The 16,350-nt window shown below is 35.9% G+C and overlaps 1 protein-coding gene across 3 annotated transcripts; it reads left to right on the top strand.

Annotated features, from left to right (window-relative positions):
• LOC109721649 (LOB domain-containing protein 25-like) lies at positions 10,648-12,497 on the top strand. 3 transcript variants are annotated; one of them, XM_020249355.1, is made up of 4 exons: positions 10,650-10,764; positions 10,865-10,992; positions 11,354-11,446; positions 11,617-12,497. In XM_020249355.1, exon 4 carries the CDS (start codon positions 11,643-11,645, stop codon positions 12,288-12,290), a length of 648 nt encoding a protein of 215 aa, XP_020104944.1. In that variant the 5' UTR covers positions 10,650-10,764; positions 10,865-10,992; positions 11,354-11,446; positions 11,617-11,642; the 3' UTR covers positions 12,291-12,497. The 3 variants fall into 3 exon arrangements, with proteins under 3 accessions (XP_020104943.1, XP_020104944.1, XP_020104942.1); XM_020249353.1 differs by lacking the exon at positions 11,354-11,446 and having other exon boundaries at positions 10,651-10,764; XM_020249354.1 differs by lacking the exon at positions 11,354-11,446 and having other exon boundaries at positions 10,648-10,992.

The following is a 16,350-nucleotide window of genomic DNA, read 5'->3' as shown; positions in this document are numbered from 1 at the left end:
ATATAAAAATTAAAAATTTAAATTTAAATATAATGAGAGGAGTAATATTATTATTTTTATTTATAATTATCTACTATTCTTCTTATTCTATTTTATCTATTCAAGCGCTATTTTTTTTATTTTCGGAAACAATCAAATTTTCATAAAAATATAAAATTGGTCTAATTTTTACTTTTTTTTGAACTTATTCAGTTTAACTATATATACTTTTCTGAGAGAATGCTTCGTTTTTTTTTTCAAAAATAAATTTAACTTAGGTTTCAAATTTGGAACCTCAGTCACAAACTATTAATCCCTTAGCCAGGATCGACCTAAGTACATATAGCTTTAAAAAAGTGTATATATTTAACAAATTTATTTTTGTAAACCTTTTAAACAGTTTCGTCGAAAGTTCACTTGCCTTTCTTTTTCTTTTCTACTGTTGTGTCCAATCAAATCAATAGAAGAGTTTCTTTGTTAAAGAATATTAAATTAGGAAGAATATTCCTCCCTAGTTAAAAGCACATATGTAATGCACTTGCGAAACAAGATTCAAGGATTTTTTTTTTTCTTTTGAATGGATCAATATTGAAGAATTAATTTGAATTAATTTTTTCTTTTTCAAGTATAGTTTTCTTTATCGAGGGGGGAAAAAAAAAAAGCTAATGTTACTTGAAACCATGTGCCAAATATTGGTTTAGTTTAAAAGTACCTCGTGTTAGGTGCCTTTCGTTATTTAGTCTCAAAGGCGCCAAACGAGATGCCTCTTTGACTAAGACGTAAAGCCTATAATTGATCAACTTTGATGTTTCCTTTATACTATATATACACATATTAATATATTACATATTAATATATTATATAGAAGAGTACAAGGTTGGTTTTTTTTTTTTTCCCTCAAGATTTCGTGGGAGAGAATTAATTAAGTTGAATAATCATGAATTTTATAAAAAATGATGCAAAACCCTTATTAGAAATTAAAGACAAGTTACCTTTAGCTTAATTGACTCTTAATTTGAAACTCCTTAATTCCAAATGTAAACCGTATTATAAGTCATTAATTAATCTATTATTCCTTCACTAATTAAAATGGCGTAGAGACAAATTAAGCACTGTGTTTGTGGTGAGAATGCCGTCCACTTGTAGGTTTAGTGGCGACTAGCTCTAGAGTTTTTTTTTGTTGAAAAAATAATTAGATATTTAGGGACTAATTACACCTATAACTAAGCACATAATTTATCCCAATAAACAAGTAATCATCGATTGCTTTTTATAATGTGTCTTGAATGCATGTGTCTTACTATATATGATTAACCACACTATAGCCCTAACGTGTTCCCTTTATAGAGGTTGATAGTTTTTTCCTTTTCATATTATTATATTTTGAACTTACAAAGCATGTTGATTTTCTATGCCCTTCATTTCCTATCAAAAATGATAGTATTGTTTTGTATAAATTTACGTTTCTTATCTCTAAACTTGAAGATCTAGAGGCATGGTGAATCTTCCACAATAACAACTTTTTCTTTTGACTGACCGTCGACCTTAGAGCAAGTGACAAAGGGTTTGGTGGTTGGTACCTGAGATCCCAAGTTCGAATTAATTCTAGTAGCGTGCTACCTACTTCTCAAAAAAAAAAACTTTTTTCCTTTGATGATGGATTCCTAAGGATAAATAGATCTAAAATGACTTAGTTTTACTAAACCATGTATCTTAATGGCTCGAATAAAAATTTTATGAGGACCATCCCTAAGCTAGTCAAAATTGACCAGTATAGTTTGGAAATATACACCTCTAGGAATACAACATATATTTTAGAATCAGATGATATTACTAAAATTTTGGTGGAGAAAATATGTATTTTTTTTTTATTCAGGTATTATTCAATAGATAAATTTGGATCACAAATGATAAATTTGATGTGTCTCAAATAAAAGGGAATTTCTTAATATCGTTAGTTGGTTCTTGCTAAGTTAAAGCCCACAAGAACTAAACAATGCAACATATTTACTAAAATCCATTCAATCCACAAAAAAAAAAAGTTTATAAATTTGATCACCTTTAACCACGATGCCTCTACAGCGGATTTCTGCTAGTAGAATGGTACAGGAGCTGAAGGGAGTTGACGATGTTAGAATCCTTTGGGAGAAGACAACGGTGAAAAAAAATTTTCAGGTCCATGTACAGAAAAAGACTGAGCACTTTAGTGGATATTCGATGGATATATAATTTAGCTGCTGAGGCCTAGGTGTTACTTGTTTCACACTTATTATTAAGTTAATATAGCGTACGTACTACCTTTTTTTAAATTTTTTTTTTTTGAAACTTATAATTTTTGAGCAATGCTCCTATACACCAAATAAATCTTAGACCTTAAATTTTTTAAATTGGATGGTAGTGATGCATCTTTTATAAAAGGGTGACCGGCTCTTGTTATAAGCGGTACCAGTCACCCTACCTACCGAAGGCACAAACTTCCTCATTACATGGAGTTGCACTAAGGGTATTTTCGTAAATTCTCATTCTCATAACATACCATCCTTGTAAATGCAGAATATTCCATCTTTCTCGATTCTTATCCTTCAATATTTTATGTATAATTGCTTTTCCTAAATTAAATTTCCTTTACTAATGAATCATATTCAAATTCAAAATATAAAATGATGTATTATTGAAAGGATTTAGCTTATCCGTTATTCTTGAGCCTAATTTGAACAAGAGCTTGAAAGTTTAGCCAGTTTTAAATTTATTTGTACAATTTGAGTATTAAATAAAAATTTAAATTTGTCGCAAATTTAAATTTTTGTTGCATCCAAAATTATATTCAAATATAAAATATTGTAAATAACAAGTTATATTATGCAATCTCTTAGTAATAGAATATGAAATATTGTCCCCAAGTGAATGTTTAAAAATTTTGAATTTGACCTTGTGATCAATACTTTTAACTAATTAAGTTCATTACCTTAATTAAAATAATTAAAACTTTCATGATCTTCATCATAAGTTCCGGTATAAATTACATATTTTCTTCTCAAATCATGAGAAACGTAACACTTTGGTAGACTAACTTTCGTAAATTGTAATTTCAAATTAAAACTTTTTGATTATTACATCGAGTCTAATGGTCCAATTTAGATAGCCGAATTATGATTTGACGTTGATGTGGTAGTGATGTAGCATTTTAGCCATTCTCATACCATCAATTATAAGTTCAATTTAGATTCAAATTTAAAAGTTTAATATAAATTTCAAAATTAAAATTTTACATTACAATACCAATTTCAAAAATTAAATTTAAATTCAATATTTTTTTGAGCTGGATACTTAACAAATTGGGTATCATCTAATTTGGTAAGTTATCAAAGTAAATAAGATATTTAATATTTAAAGAATGCTGACAAATTTGGTATATACTATTTTTTTTTCCAATATTGTCATGTTAACTTATTCAAATTGGTAACCTGTTCAACAGGTTATTTCATGTAAATCCCAATTATACTCTTTACTAATTATGAGATTAAATTTTAATATTTATGGTGCATTGAAGCATTCCTCATAATTTTTATTTACATATAAAATTTTTAGCAAATGTCGCATTCTTATGAAACGCAAGTGAGCAGTGGTCGGTGCAGGGAGTATTTGTCTTTGCGGGCCCATGCACAGCGGAGCGGTGGATCTCAACGCACTTTGACGTATGGTTGGGGTTAAATAATAATCAAGTTAAATTATACATGCATACATAAGAATGACTAGCTTATTACAAACTTGTCAATTATTTATCCACGTCATCGTGAGTTGTTGTTCTCCTTTTCGCGAAGTACGTGACAAGCATTAAACAGCGAGTTAATTAATCGAACCCTTTGATTCTTTAACTTTCCACTTTTCATACTTTGGTGGGTGGGACTAATGGAAGCTTCTTCACAATTATTATTTTTTCCTTTTTCTTTAAGAGAGGGGAAAAAAAAACCTTCTCTTTCGTTTGTTTTGTTTTTTTAAATTAAACTTAACTAAAAATATAAATTAATTAGAATTTAAATTTAAAATCTCGGATATGTACTAATTGTTAAATTCTTAATCAACTGTGTTGGGTATAGTTCTTAACTTTTTCGTAAGTTTGTAGTTGAAAAGGACATGCAATTAGGTGTATGTATATATATATAAAATTAGGCACTGTGCTTAGGCTTTTGGTTAGCCTTAATTATTGTTCTCAAGTTATTATTTGGGTGTAAGTTTTTTTATTAAGTTAAATGAAGTAAAAAATGGTAGCTATTTTATAAATGTTTATGATAGATCAAATATATTAAATCTTGTCGACATTTATTAAGAAAACATGACCATATTCAATGTACCTACATGACCAATTGTGGATATTGTTATGAAAATTAATTGCATGGCCAGTCCATTTTACAATCACTTATATATCAACATGGGGTTTTCTCAACTGTTGAGCAGGTTGAGAGTGGCAAAAATAAACAGTGAAAAATTTTAGTTCTCGGCAATTTCTCAAAAAGCAAATTTCACCTCTTACTGTTATTTGTAACACTATTTATCGTGTGACAACTAAAACACATTATTAGCTTAATTTACATCATTCACCAAGAAATTAATTAACTACGTATTTCTCTAACTTTTAAGTTGTAATCAAACTATGTATATGAAATTAATCACTCAAAACCCTACCTAGTCATCACAAGTTAGGCCTAGCTAAATGAAATTTAATGAACTATCACGGGTCATTAATTTTCTCCACCTATCTAACCTTCCTGGAACTACAGGATGAGACATAGTCGTTGTCAATTATTAAATTTAAAAGGTACTTGATTAATTAGTTTTTCAAGCTGATTTAGCCATTAAAAATTAAACATTTAACAATTACGTAATATATTGCGTTAGTCGGAAAAGGATATCAAATCATGTTGAGCCAAGCAGAAGCCTTGGATTTTCCAAGTTTAATATAAAGTACACGCATGAGATTTTGATGCGTGTTACAGTAAATACGATATTGTTCTAAACAGTCAATTTTTTTTAATTTTTTGTAGCTGTCCTCTTATTAATTAAGTGTAGATCAACATCATTTATGCAGAGAACAATTATATTTTACACTTGTTTTGCAAATTTAGAATTCATAAAGCATCAACTAGTTATATTCTAGTGATATCATTTCTTTTTTTTAAAAAAAAGATTGCCTCTATAACCTCACCATTAGGTGGTCCTAAGTCGTGCTTTCTTTATAATTTAACTTGAAATATTCGTTTTCATGATTAATTGCAGGAAGGGTTCACATCTTAATCAACTGGTTTAGCGGTTGAACGGATCGAACCATTTACACTATAGCAGATACTAGTTAACTTGTTTTTTCTTTTTTTGAGAAATAGGTAGCACGCTACCCCTTTCGTTTATTTCATTTAGAAATAAACTTAGCTGGAAATATGAATCAACTAGGAATCGAACTTGGGTCTCGGGTATCAACAACCAAGCCCTTTGCCACTTGCTCGAGGGACGGTCGGTGATACTAATTAACTTGTTAGATTTGTAATCACTATTTACGTTCATAAAAAAAGGAAACTCCAAACGACATTTTACAGTAACAAGGTAACAAATAACAATATTTTCTTTCGGATGTTTTTGTCAGAAAATGAATGATTGTATTCTTTTTTTCTTTTCCTTTTATTTTTCTTCCTAAGTGTATAAGAAAACTTTTGCTGTCGAACTTTTCGCAAAAAAGATGCTTGAGAACAAAATTTTTGCACAAGAAAGGAATGGAGTAAGAAATTTCCACTATATATATATTCTAGCACTATGAAAAAATATGTATAGAGCTAGTATAAAGGCTACACATCTACTTTATCATTTGATAGGCCAAAGTCTCATAAAAAAGAGGAACCTTCTAAATTCCAAATTATTTTTCTCTCTATGCCCTCCTCCATTTTCAAAGATGCAAATTAGCAAGACTCCATGTAATGTCACCTAAATTATTCTTCCTAATATTGATGTGGACACACATTAAGTAATTCTCATGGTTTACTAGAATATGTCTATAGAGCACAAATATGCCTTGAAGAATAGTTAAATCCATCAAAAAAAGAACTTAATTGATGCTATTTTGACCATTGAAATCCATGTGAATGCATGACTTGTGTTAGGTGATCTCCTCACTCCTAATAAAATCTCTCTTTGAATCTCACTTTTTTTTCTTCTGCAGTATTTGCAGAACCCATTGAGATCATTTACATGGTCATCTGATACAAGTTAGGTTTCCATGCATTCCCTTGTTTTTGATGTTGAATGCAAACTCAAGAAGTAATGCGTGTTGAGGTATCTCATTACCATATATATTTAGCATCTTTCACTTCGAATGTCAAAATTTTTGTTAGGTTGTGATTCTTTATGCCTTTTTTTTATATATATTCTTTTTTTCTTTTTCATAGTTGCATGTTAGTTGTGATCTAACGTTTGATTTTGAACACCTTATGAAATGAAATAAGGCAAGCACCCTTTATTCGATTCTTTGGTAGAGAGACTAGTCAATTCTAATTGTAGGAAATTGCATTCTAATTAAGCCTAATTGATCCGCAGGTTACGTGTGTTTGGCAAAATTTTTATTTCCCTTTACTTAAAATTTTACTATTGCCAATTTGCAAAGTTATCCACCGTTGTTTCTTAGCAAAAGTTTTACATACCATAATGTTACTATTAAGTCTAAAATATCATGATACTTATCATGTCAAGCGTAATCGAAGTAGGAAAGATTGATAAAATATTTATCTTTTTTCGAAAAAAAAATCACTATCTTACAAGGGATTAAGATGAAGCTCGAGGACCAGCTCCGTAAAATTCAGTGTTTCTACTAACTGAGCTACCGTAATCTTTTCTTCTTTTTTTTTGAGAAAAGGTAGCATGCTACCGCTTCATTCATAGAGAGGGTGAATTTAGCAATGGTAGGAAGCAACTAGGCTTCCGAAGCGAAAGCGGAAAAAAAAAAAAAAAACTAATTGCAGTAGGATGCCCACAAGCTGTATTGAGATCGAATTTCCGCCAGCACCTGTCTCGTTGACCGCTTTTTGTTCTCGAAGATTCGCCTATTCCGTTCTAGCCAAATAGCCCACCAAGTAGCGACTAAAGCTGACGACTCCTTTCTCCCTAGAGCTCCGCGCTTACAGCTACATTCCTTCCAGAGATCGCCTACAGACCGACAAGCCTCTAGGCCCCGTTTGGTCGGTAGTAGGCAGCTGTGTAGCGCTCGTGAAACGTTGCAGTTCAAAAACAGATGGTCCACGTTCTTTGATTCGTCCAAGCAGAGGGCACACGTGTCCACACCCGACCAGCCCCTTTTCAAAAGATTGTCCTTCGTTAGTACCTTCCGCCTCACCACAAGCCAGCCGAAAATTTTAACTTTAAGTGGTACTAAGGTTCTCCACATCGGTTTGAATTTCGTCTCTATTACCCTGCTCTCCGTTAGAAAGTTATACAAAGATTTGACCGTGAAAACTTCTGAGTTGCTACATCTCCATTTATCGTAATCTTCTCTCACAAGCCAGCTACCGTAATCTTCTCTCACAAGGAATGGGAAAAGAAAGCAAGTTTTTGATTCGCTTAATGTCAATGTTTGGAATCTCTTGTTAGCTTATGCGAGTATTGTTGCCAATTGAAACTAAAGAATTTATTCCATCCAAGTTGCTGCATCAGATCTTATACATCTAGAAGCATTTATTCTTGATCATTAACTAATTCTTAAGCTACCGACCGTCCTTAGAGCAAGTGGCAAAGGGCTTGGAGGTTAATTGGTACCCGAGATCCCAAGTTTGAATTCTAGTTAATTCACATTTTCAGTTAAGTTTATTTCTAAATGAAAAAAAACAAAGCGGGTAGCGTGCTACCCCACCCCTCTCTCTCTCTCTCTCTTTCTCTCTCAAAAAAAAAAAAAAAAAAAAAAAAACTAATTCTTAAGCTTGCGTCTTGTGAATAGAGGCAATTAAGCTGTGATTGTGTGTATGCCTCTTTTAACATTAGTAGGATAGATACCTCTTTTAACATTATTTTATTTCGAATCACATACTTTCGAATGGGTCTCTGGGCTTAGGATTAACAAGAATAAAACAAAACTTTACTACCTAGGGCCCAGCCCTCGTAGAGGTGACAGACTAGCTAACACCTTAGGGTGCAAAGCCAAAAATCTACTATTCCGCTACCTGAGCATCCCGCTTTACAATAAGCAGATCCGAAAGGTAGACTGGGAGTTGGTCATAAATCGTATAGAAGCAAGAATCAACGGTTGAAAAGCTAAACTCCTCTCGCAAGAAGGAAGATTGACCCTCGTCAATTCGGTCCTGACCAGTCTACCAACCCTCGTCAATTCGGTCCTGACCAGTCTACAACTCTTCTACCTCTCCTGCTCTCCACCTTTAAAGCCCCTCATTAGGTTCTGCATCATATCGAATACCTGGAAAGAGCCTTCTTTTGGAAATAATGCTCCGAAGTCTCCGGGGGTGCATGCCTAGTCAGTTGGAAAACTATTTGCAAAAGTAAGGACGAATGTGGGCTAGGGATCAAAGACTTGGAGTCCATGAATCAGGCTCTCTTATCTAAATGGTGATGGCACTTTTACAACGAGCCACACCTTCTCTGGTGCAAGCTGATAAGATCCCTCAATTACACTACACGTAGGTCGTTGCATGACGGTACAGCCTTCGTACCGTACTCCCAATGGTGGAAAAGCGTGCTCCATTGTCAACAAATGTTCAAGTGCGAACTATCATTTGAACTTGGAGATGGTACCATCATCAGGATATGGACATGTCTGGATTGCAGAAGCCCCATTGTGCACCTTGTTCCCAACCATTTACGCCAACATAAGGAATAAGGAGGTCAGAGTCTCACAATGTTGGAGTTCAAACGGATGGAGATGGCACTTCATTTGCAAAGGGTTTGCGGTGCTTCAATCAAACATCAACTATACACAATATGCACTACTCAAAGACCTACTCCTTTGGTTCAGCCCTAGGAACTGCCCGGACCTACCCAGATGGCGGTGGACCACGAACCAAATGTTCCCTCTATAGGTTCATCGACAACACTGGACTTAAGGACACGGTGTTCCGTTACATATGGATTTTAAAAATTTCAAACAAGATCAAAGTCTTTTTCTGGGTCTTACTCCGCAAGAGACTACTCACTGTTAACAGACTGCGCACCCGCGGGATGCAGATCGCCGATCACTGCATATTCTGTGCGTTCGCTATGGAAAGTTGCGATCATCTCTTCACCAACTGCATCTTCACGCGCTTCTTACTCTTCATGGCGGAAGTACCTGCCGTTGATTCGAACTGTGTTCGGGCTCTTTGGAGCAGAATAGCAGCAATTACCCACACAGTCCAAAGATCTAAAGCCCTAACCTCACTGGTGGCTACTTTATAGGTTGTCTGGACGAAAATGAACAACCTCATTTTCCGCTTGAAGATCCCCAACGCCACCCGTGCTCTTGAGCATACTGTTCTCCTGACGAAGTCCTGAGCTGAAACATTGTCAACACCCTACGCGCACCACTTTTCTTAATTCTTTTTTCCTCAACCTTCTATTCACCTTTTTTTCTACTTTTGTTTTTTCCTATTTGGTNCAATTTAGATTGCTCTACACCGTTAAACAAGCAAACGGCTCATATAGGCCGTCAAAAATTATCGATTTTACGACACTTTGATCACCATGTAAACCATTATCAAAATTTATGAAATTTAGTTTCTAGATATTTCAAATACTCTATATCAACTTCAACGGCTCCGATCATCGATTCGGAATCTCGATCATCAAGAACAACTTGATAGGACAAGTGCTCCTATCCTATTAATAGGATAGTAGCATTAGCCTATATATATATATATATATATTACATGAATGCAAACAAGGTGACCTGTTTTGATTGCTCTGCGAATTGCTATGCATGTTGGAGCTATAACTGTACATTGACCCACAAATTTCACGGGTCCACCAATCGAAAATTGCCACCTTATTACATGCATCTAATATTGTGACATGCATATTATTTTGTTGTTAAGAACAACATTTTCAATGAGAAGTGAGTAATTTAAAAAGCATCGGACAGTATTTAATGGTAACTAACACAGGTATATATCACAAGTTCATCCCAAATAAAGCAACTAAGGGTTTTGATTATTAAGGTGAAAGACCTAATTCGGATCTATTTTGAGAATCCATAAAGTACAATATAGGTTAGTACTATGCTTCTTATTCTTTATTCCCCAGAGTATAGATGGAGAGCACCATATGTGTGAATTAAGCATGCATCATATATAAATATACCTATTCTATGTTTTGCTCAATCTTTTTTGTGTCGATATACTATAATCACTTTCTCTCTCTCTTTCTGGGGGGGAGGGATTTTACTATCATTTTGTAAGTAGCTAAATTGAAATACTATGCTCTACCACGTAGGGAGACATTACCAAGTAGAAATCATGTGGCTTATATATATATATATATATATATATATATATACATGTCTAGTACTATTTAAGATGTGATGAGATGATGTGTACAAGATATTCTCATGGGTGCAGTGTCACAGTCAACCTTTATAGTTGTACTGAAAATAATTACAAGCACTCTTTTTTTTTCTCTTTTTTTTAAGCTGTTTATTTTTTTTGGCCCTTCCTTATTCTTCTGCACAAACACTAAATGCTATTCTCTCTCAAACCCACTCACCTTTCCTTTTCCTAACAGTACTGTTTACATGCTTTCCTCCCCCACAGAAACAATGAAATGAATTTGGTTGTTTTCTCTGCAACCCTCTCTTCTTTCGATTCAGTGCTCATGCACTACAAGAAAATCAATTAAATCTGAGAAACCTTTTTGTTTCTTCTTACTGCAGCTTCTTGGATCTTGGAAGAAACTGATGAGCCCCTGCTAGCCGTTGAGAGAGCTCTTTTAACAAAGGGGGAAGAGTCCACTTGGCCTTTCCCTTTGATCAGAGCCCTTCCTCAGATCTAATTAAGAGAGGTAACTAATGAATACTTGTTCCTTCCTCAATAGATATAGGTTTCTAAGTCTAGAAAATAGAAAGTGAGAGTTATTTTTAAAGATTTTCCCTCCATTGTTATCTTTGTTTTAGGGTAAGGTGATGATGCTGCTTCTTGTATACACTAATAGAAAATTATAACTAGTCATATATGATGGATAAAATGAAGCACTCTCTCTGAGAGGTATTAGTTGCAACAATATTATATATATATCCTACCTTAGCATGGAAGAAGGTGCAACTAGTTTTTAGGAAAGTAAGATTTCTTCTAATTATTCTCCTTGAGACTAAATGGTAAATCAAGTTAATTTCATGGGGTTTTCTCTTCTTTTTTTTTTTCAGGTAGCTATAGAGCTAGGTTTTTCAAAATGTAGAGAAATCAGCAATGCAAGCTCCTCCATCACCAAACCCTAACCCTAAGAATTAATCATACAGGTTAAAGGAAAAGTAGCTAGGGTACCTGGCTAGAACAGAAGCAACTTTACACTTGCAACTCAGTTAGATCTAAGTTAGATTCTACTCAAAGAGAAACTTAATGAACTAATGCATGGAGTATATATGCATATGCATATGCATATTTAACTCTTGGATATGTATATATGCAGTTAATTAAGGGATCAATTAATCAAGCATGTCATCTTCGAGCTCCTCCTCTTCCTCCACCTCAAACTCCCCCTGCGCCGCCTGCAAGTTTCTGCGACGAAAGTGCATGCCGGGCTGCATCTTCGCCCCCTACTTCCCGCCCGAGGAGCCGCAGAAATTCATAAACGTTCACAAGGTGTTTGGCGCGAGCAACGTCACGAAGCTACTCAACGAGCTCCTCCCCCACCAGCGCGAGGACGCCGTCAACTCCTTGGCCTACGAGGCCGAGGCGAGGGTGAAGGACCCGGTCTACGGATGCGTCGGCGCCATCTCCGTGCTCCAGAGACAGGTCCAGAGGCTCCAGAAGGAGCTCGAGATCGCCCATGCCGACCTGCTCCGGTACGCATGCGGCGAGATCCCGACGGGGCATCTGCAGCAGCCGCAGTCGGCGCAGCGCTTGGGGAGCTTGTACCAGAGATCAGGTGAGTATGGGAGGAGGGTTGGGAATGGAGGAGGGGTGGGGGGGCCATTGTTCAACCAGGGCTATGGGGTGGTGGCATCTCATGTGCCTAATTACCCTGCTACTGCTACTGCTACCACTACTCCATGGTGCACAAGTGCCAACCCTTCAGGAGAGGGGAGTATAAGCTCAGGAGATCATATGGATCAGAGCGAAGGAGGAGAGAGTAGTATGTGAGCTACTCATTGTGCGGGAGAGATTATTAAGTATTGCTATAGATTCAACTGGGTAAGTAGCTAGCTTTTCTATTAAAAAAAAAAAAAGAAAAGAAAAAAAAAACGAAGGTAAGTAAACTTAGGATTTTTGATCTTCAAGTTTATCTCATGTTGTATGTGTCTGGGGACTCTTATCTATATATATCATGGGGACAATGTTCTTCTCTAAGATGTTCATTAATAGTAGACCACATTAATAAGGGTAGTACTCTAAGGAACTTAATTAATTAATTGAAGTAAACTACTAACACTAGCTATTAATTAGTTGGTGATGAACACACCTTTTCTCCTTTTTTTGTACAAAGTGAAGATAGGTTGGTAGACTTTTTAAGTGTTATATTCTCTTCGATCTCATTATCTTTTTGTTTAAGGAACTTATATCGTATTCTAGGAAGATTGGATTGCTTGTGCTCATCATATATACACATTTTAGAGTATTGTATACTAACTCGTGATCTTCTCTTTTCAGTAGTACAGATCTGCAGGACCAGTAACATTTAATAAAAACTAATAGTTCAGTTTATGTTCAATGAACCGCTATGATTGGTTCAATAACTTCAATACAAAGAAACCAACTTCAATTTTTCTTTTTTCTTATTTTATTGTTAGACCAAAGGTTCTTTTATCATTTATATGGACATTTATCTGGATACGCTTTGGTGGCCTAGCTAGGATCCATAACTTTTAACTTTAGAGATTCCTGGAAGGAGGACACTTAGTTAAGAAGTGAACCAATTAATATTACTGCCGAGAATGATATTCTCTGATGAGTACAATCCATGAAATATGATATACTAATCACAGATGTTGGTTCTCAGACTCAATTGTGTGGCAGCTATAAAATGTACTGTTTTGTGTAGTTTGTAACTTGCATTTTTGCAATAAATAGTACTGTCACATGCACCACTCACATCATAATATTGTTTGTTGGTCTCACAATAGAGATCCTACATTGTGAATATGGAGTTTATTTCTGCTATGATCTAATTGTGAGCTACAACTGACTAGTTGTGGGATAATCTTAATTTGTGGAGTAGTGTACTGCATGAATATCTTCTAACTTGTAGCTTTTCAATCTCTGTAACTCATGAGAGAACCTATCTCTCTCTCTCTCTCTCTCTCTCTCTCTCTCTGTGCTTGTAAACACAAACATGCATGTTTTCACAACTATGGAGCCATTATTTATTTGTTAGTAAATTAATTAATATTCTTCTTTATATATAATTTGTTTCATTCTTGAAAGCTTGAAGCATAAGTACCTACTGAGTGCAAGTAGGTGATGTGTGAACAAGGAAAACTCTAGAATAGAAAAAAGAGAAAAGCAAGAGATAAGAAGAAGACTCCTCTAAGTATCCTCTATCCATTATATAATATATTGGTTTATGAGAGTGTGAAATTACCAATTAAATTCAAGGGCCATATTAGTGCTCCCTAACCTTCCATACACATGATGAGTATGATCTTTGCTTATTATAAATTACTACGTTATTAATATATTATGGTGTGTGTTTTTATATGATATCTCTATTCTTCTTCTTCTTCTTCTCTTCTTCTTTGCTTTGTTTGAACATGGACCAGGCCAAATGCTGATGATTGATTGGACAGACAACTTCATAGCTTTATTGACCATCAAAAGGCAGGAAACCATCTTGAGACAGTTGGTCCACAAAATGGTTCAAACCTACTATTCTCCTCCCATGATACTTCACTGTTTGCACCATCTTGCTCAACTCATCAACATATATATCTGATGTGATCATGTGATCCGTATACCCAAGAATAAAGAGATTGTTGCCCTTTCTTTTCTTTTTTTTTCCCACTTTATTTCTCTAGCTACTTCTATTTTGCTCCTCCTCCTCCTCCTCCTCCTCCTTCTTCTTCTTCTTCTTTTCTCTCTCTCTCTCTCTCTCTCTCTCTCTCTCTCTCTCTCTCTCTCTCTCTCTCTCTCCTCCAAAAAGCCACACACACACACCTTTCTCCTCCTCTTAATTTCCTCCTCCTCATCCCACAACCTCAACCAAAGAGAAATCATTTTAGCCTTTTCCTTCTCATCACACACCAATCCATCTTTTGATTCAGCAAAGACGAAGATTCAGAAGCAACCTCAGAAGAACTTCAGAAAGAGAGAAAAAAAAAAGCACAAAAGAAAGAGAAAGTGAGCTCCGAATAAACTCTCTCTCTCTCTCTCTCTCTCTCAAAAGAAAAAAAAAAAATCTTAAGCTTGCGTCTTGTGAATAGAGGCAATTAAGCTGTGATTGTGTGTATGCCTCTTTTAACATTAGTAGGATAGATACCTCTTTTAACATTATTTTATTTCGAATCACATACTTTCGAATGGGTCTTTGGGCTTAGGATCAACAAGAATAAAACGAAACTTTACTACCTAGGGCCCAGCTCTCGTAAAGGTGACAGACTAGCTAACACCTTAGGGTGCAAAGCCAAAAATCTACCATTCCGCTACCTGAGCATCCCGCTTTACAATAAGCAGATCCGAAAGGTAGACTGGGAGTTGGTCATCAATCGTATAGAAGCAAAAATCAACGGTTGAAAAGCTAAACTCCTCTCGCAAAAAGGAAGACTGACCCTCGTCAATTCGGTCCTGACCAGTCTACCAACCCTCGTTAATTCGGTCCTGACCAGTCTACAACTCTTCTACCTCTTCTGCTCTCCACCTTCAAAGCCCCTCATTGGGTTGTGCATCATATCGAATACCCGGAAAGAGCCTTCTTCTGGAAATAATGCTCCGAAGTCTCCGGGGGCGCATGCCTAGTCAGTTGGAAAACTGTTTGCAAAAGTAAGGACGAAGGTGGGTTAGGGATCAAAGACTTGGAGTCCATGAATCAGGCTCTCTTATCTAAATGGTGGTGGCACTTTTACAACGAGCCACACCTTCTCTGGTGCAAGCTGATAAGATCCCTCTATTACACTAGACGTAGGTCGTTGAATGAAGGTACAGCCTTCGTATCGTACTCCCAATGGTGGAAAAGCGTGCTCCATTGTCGACAAATGTTCAAGTGCGAACTATCATTTGAACTTGGAGATGGTACCATCATCAGGATGTGGACATGTCTGGATTGCAGAAGCCCCATTGCGCACCTTGTTCCCAACCATTTACGCCAACATAAGAAATAAGGAGATCAGAGTCTCACAATGTTGGAGTTTAAACGAATGGAGATGGCGCTTCATTTGCAGAGGGTTTGCGGTGCATCAATCCAACATCAACTATACACAATATGCACTACTCAAAAACCTACTTCTTTGGTTCAGCCCTAGGAACTGCCCGGACCTACCCAGATGGCGGTGGACCACGAACCAAATGTTCACAGTTAAATCCATCTACAGGTTCATCGACAACACTGGACTTAAGGACACGGTGTTCCATTACATATGGAGTTTAAAAATTTCAAACAAGATCAAAGTCTTCTTCTGGGTCTTACTCCGTAAGAGACTACTCACTGTTAACAGACTGCGCACCCGCGGGATGCAGATCGCAGATCACTGCATATTCTGTGCGTTTGCTATGGAATGTTGCGATCATCTCTTCACCAACTGCATCTTCACGCACTTCTTACTCTTCAGGGCAGAAGCACCTGCCGTTGATTCAAACTGTGTTCGGGCTCTTTGGAGCAGAATAGCAGCAATTACCGACACAGCGCAAAGATCTAAAGCCCTAACCTCCCTAACGGCTACTTTTTGGGTTGTCTGGACGGAAATGAACAACCTCATTTTCCGCTTGAAGATCCCTAGTACTGTTCTCCTGATGAAGTCCTGAGCTGAAACACTGTCAACACCCTACGCGCACCGCCTTTTTTAATCATTTTTTCCTCAACCTTCTATTCACCTTTTTTTCCACTTTTGTTTTTTCCTGTTTGGCTCGCCTTGGAAGCCTTAGCTGCTTCCATACTGTACGCTTAGTTCATTTCTCAATGAATGAAGCAGGTAGCTTGTCTACCTCTTTCTCAAAAAAAATATTAGTAGGATATATATATATATATATATATATATATATATATATATATATA

Source organism: Ananas comosus, linkage group 15 (genome assembly GCF_001540865.1).
Source record: "Ananas comosus cultivar F153 linkage group 15, ASM154086v1, whole genome shotgun sequence".
NCBI lineage: Eukaryota > Viridiplantae > Streptophyta > Magnoliopsida > Poales > Bromeliaceae > Ananas > Ananas comosus.
This window is presented reverse-complemented; position numbering and strand designations above follow the sequence as displayed.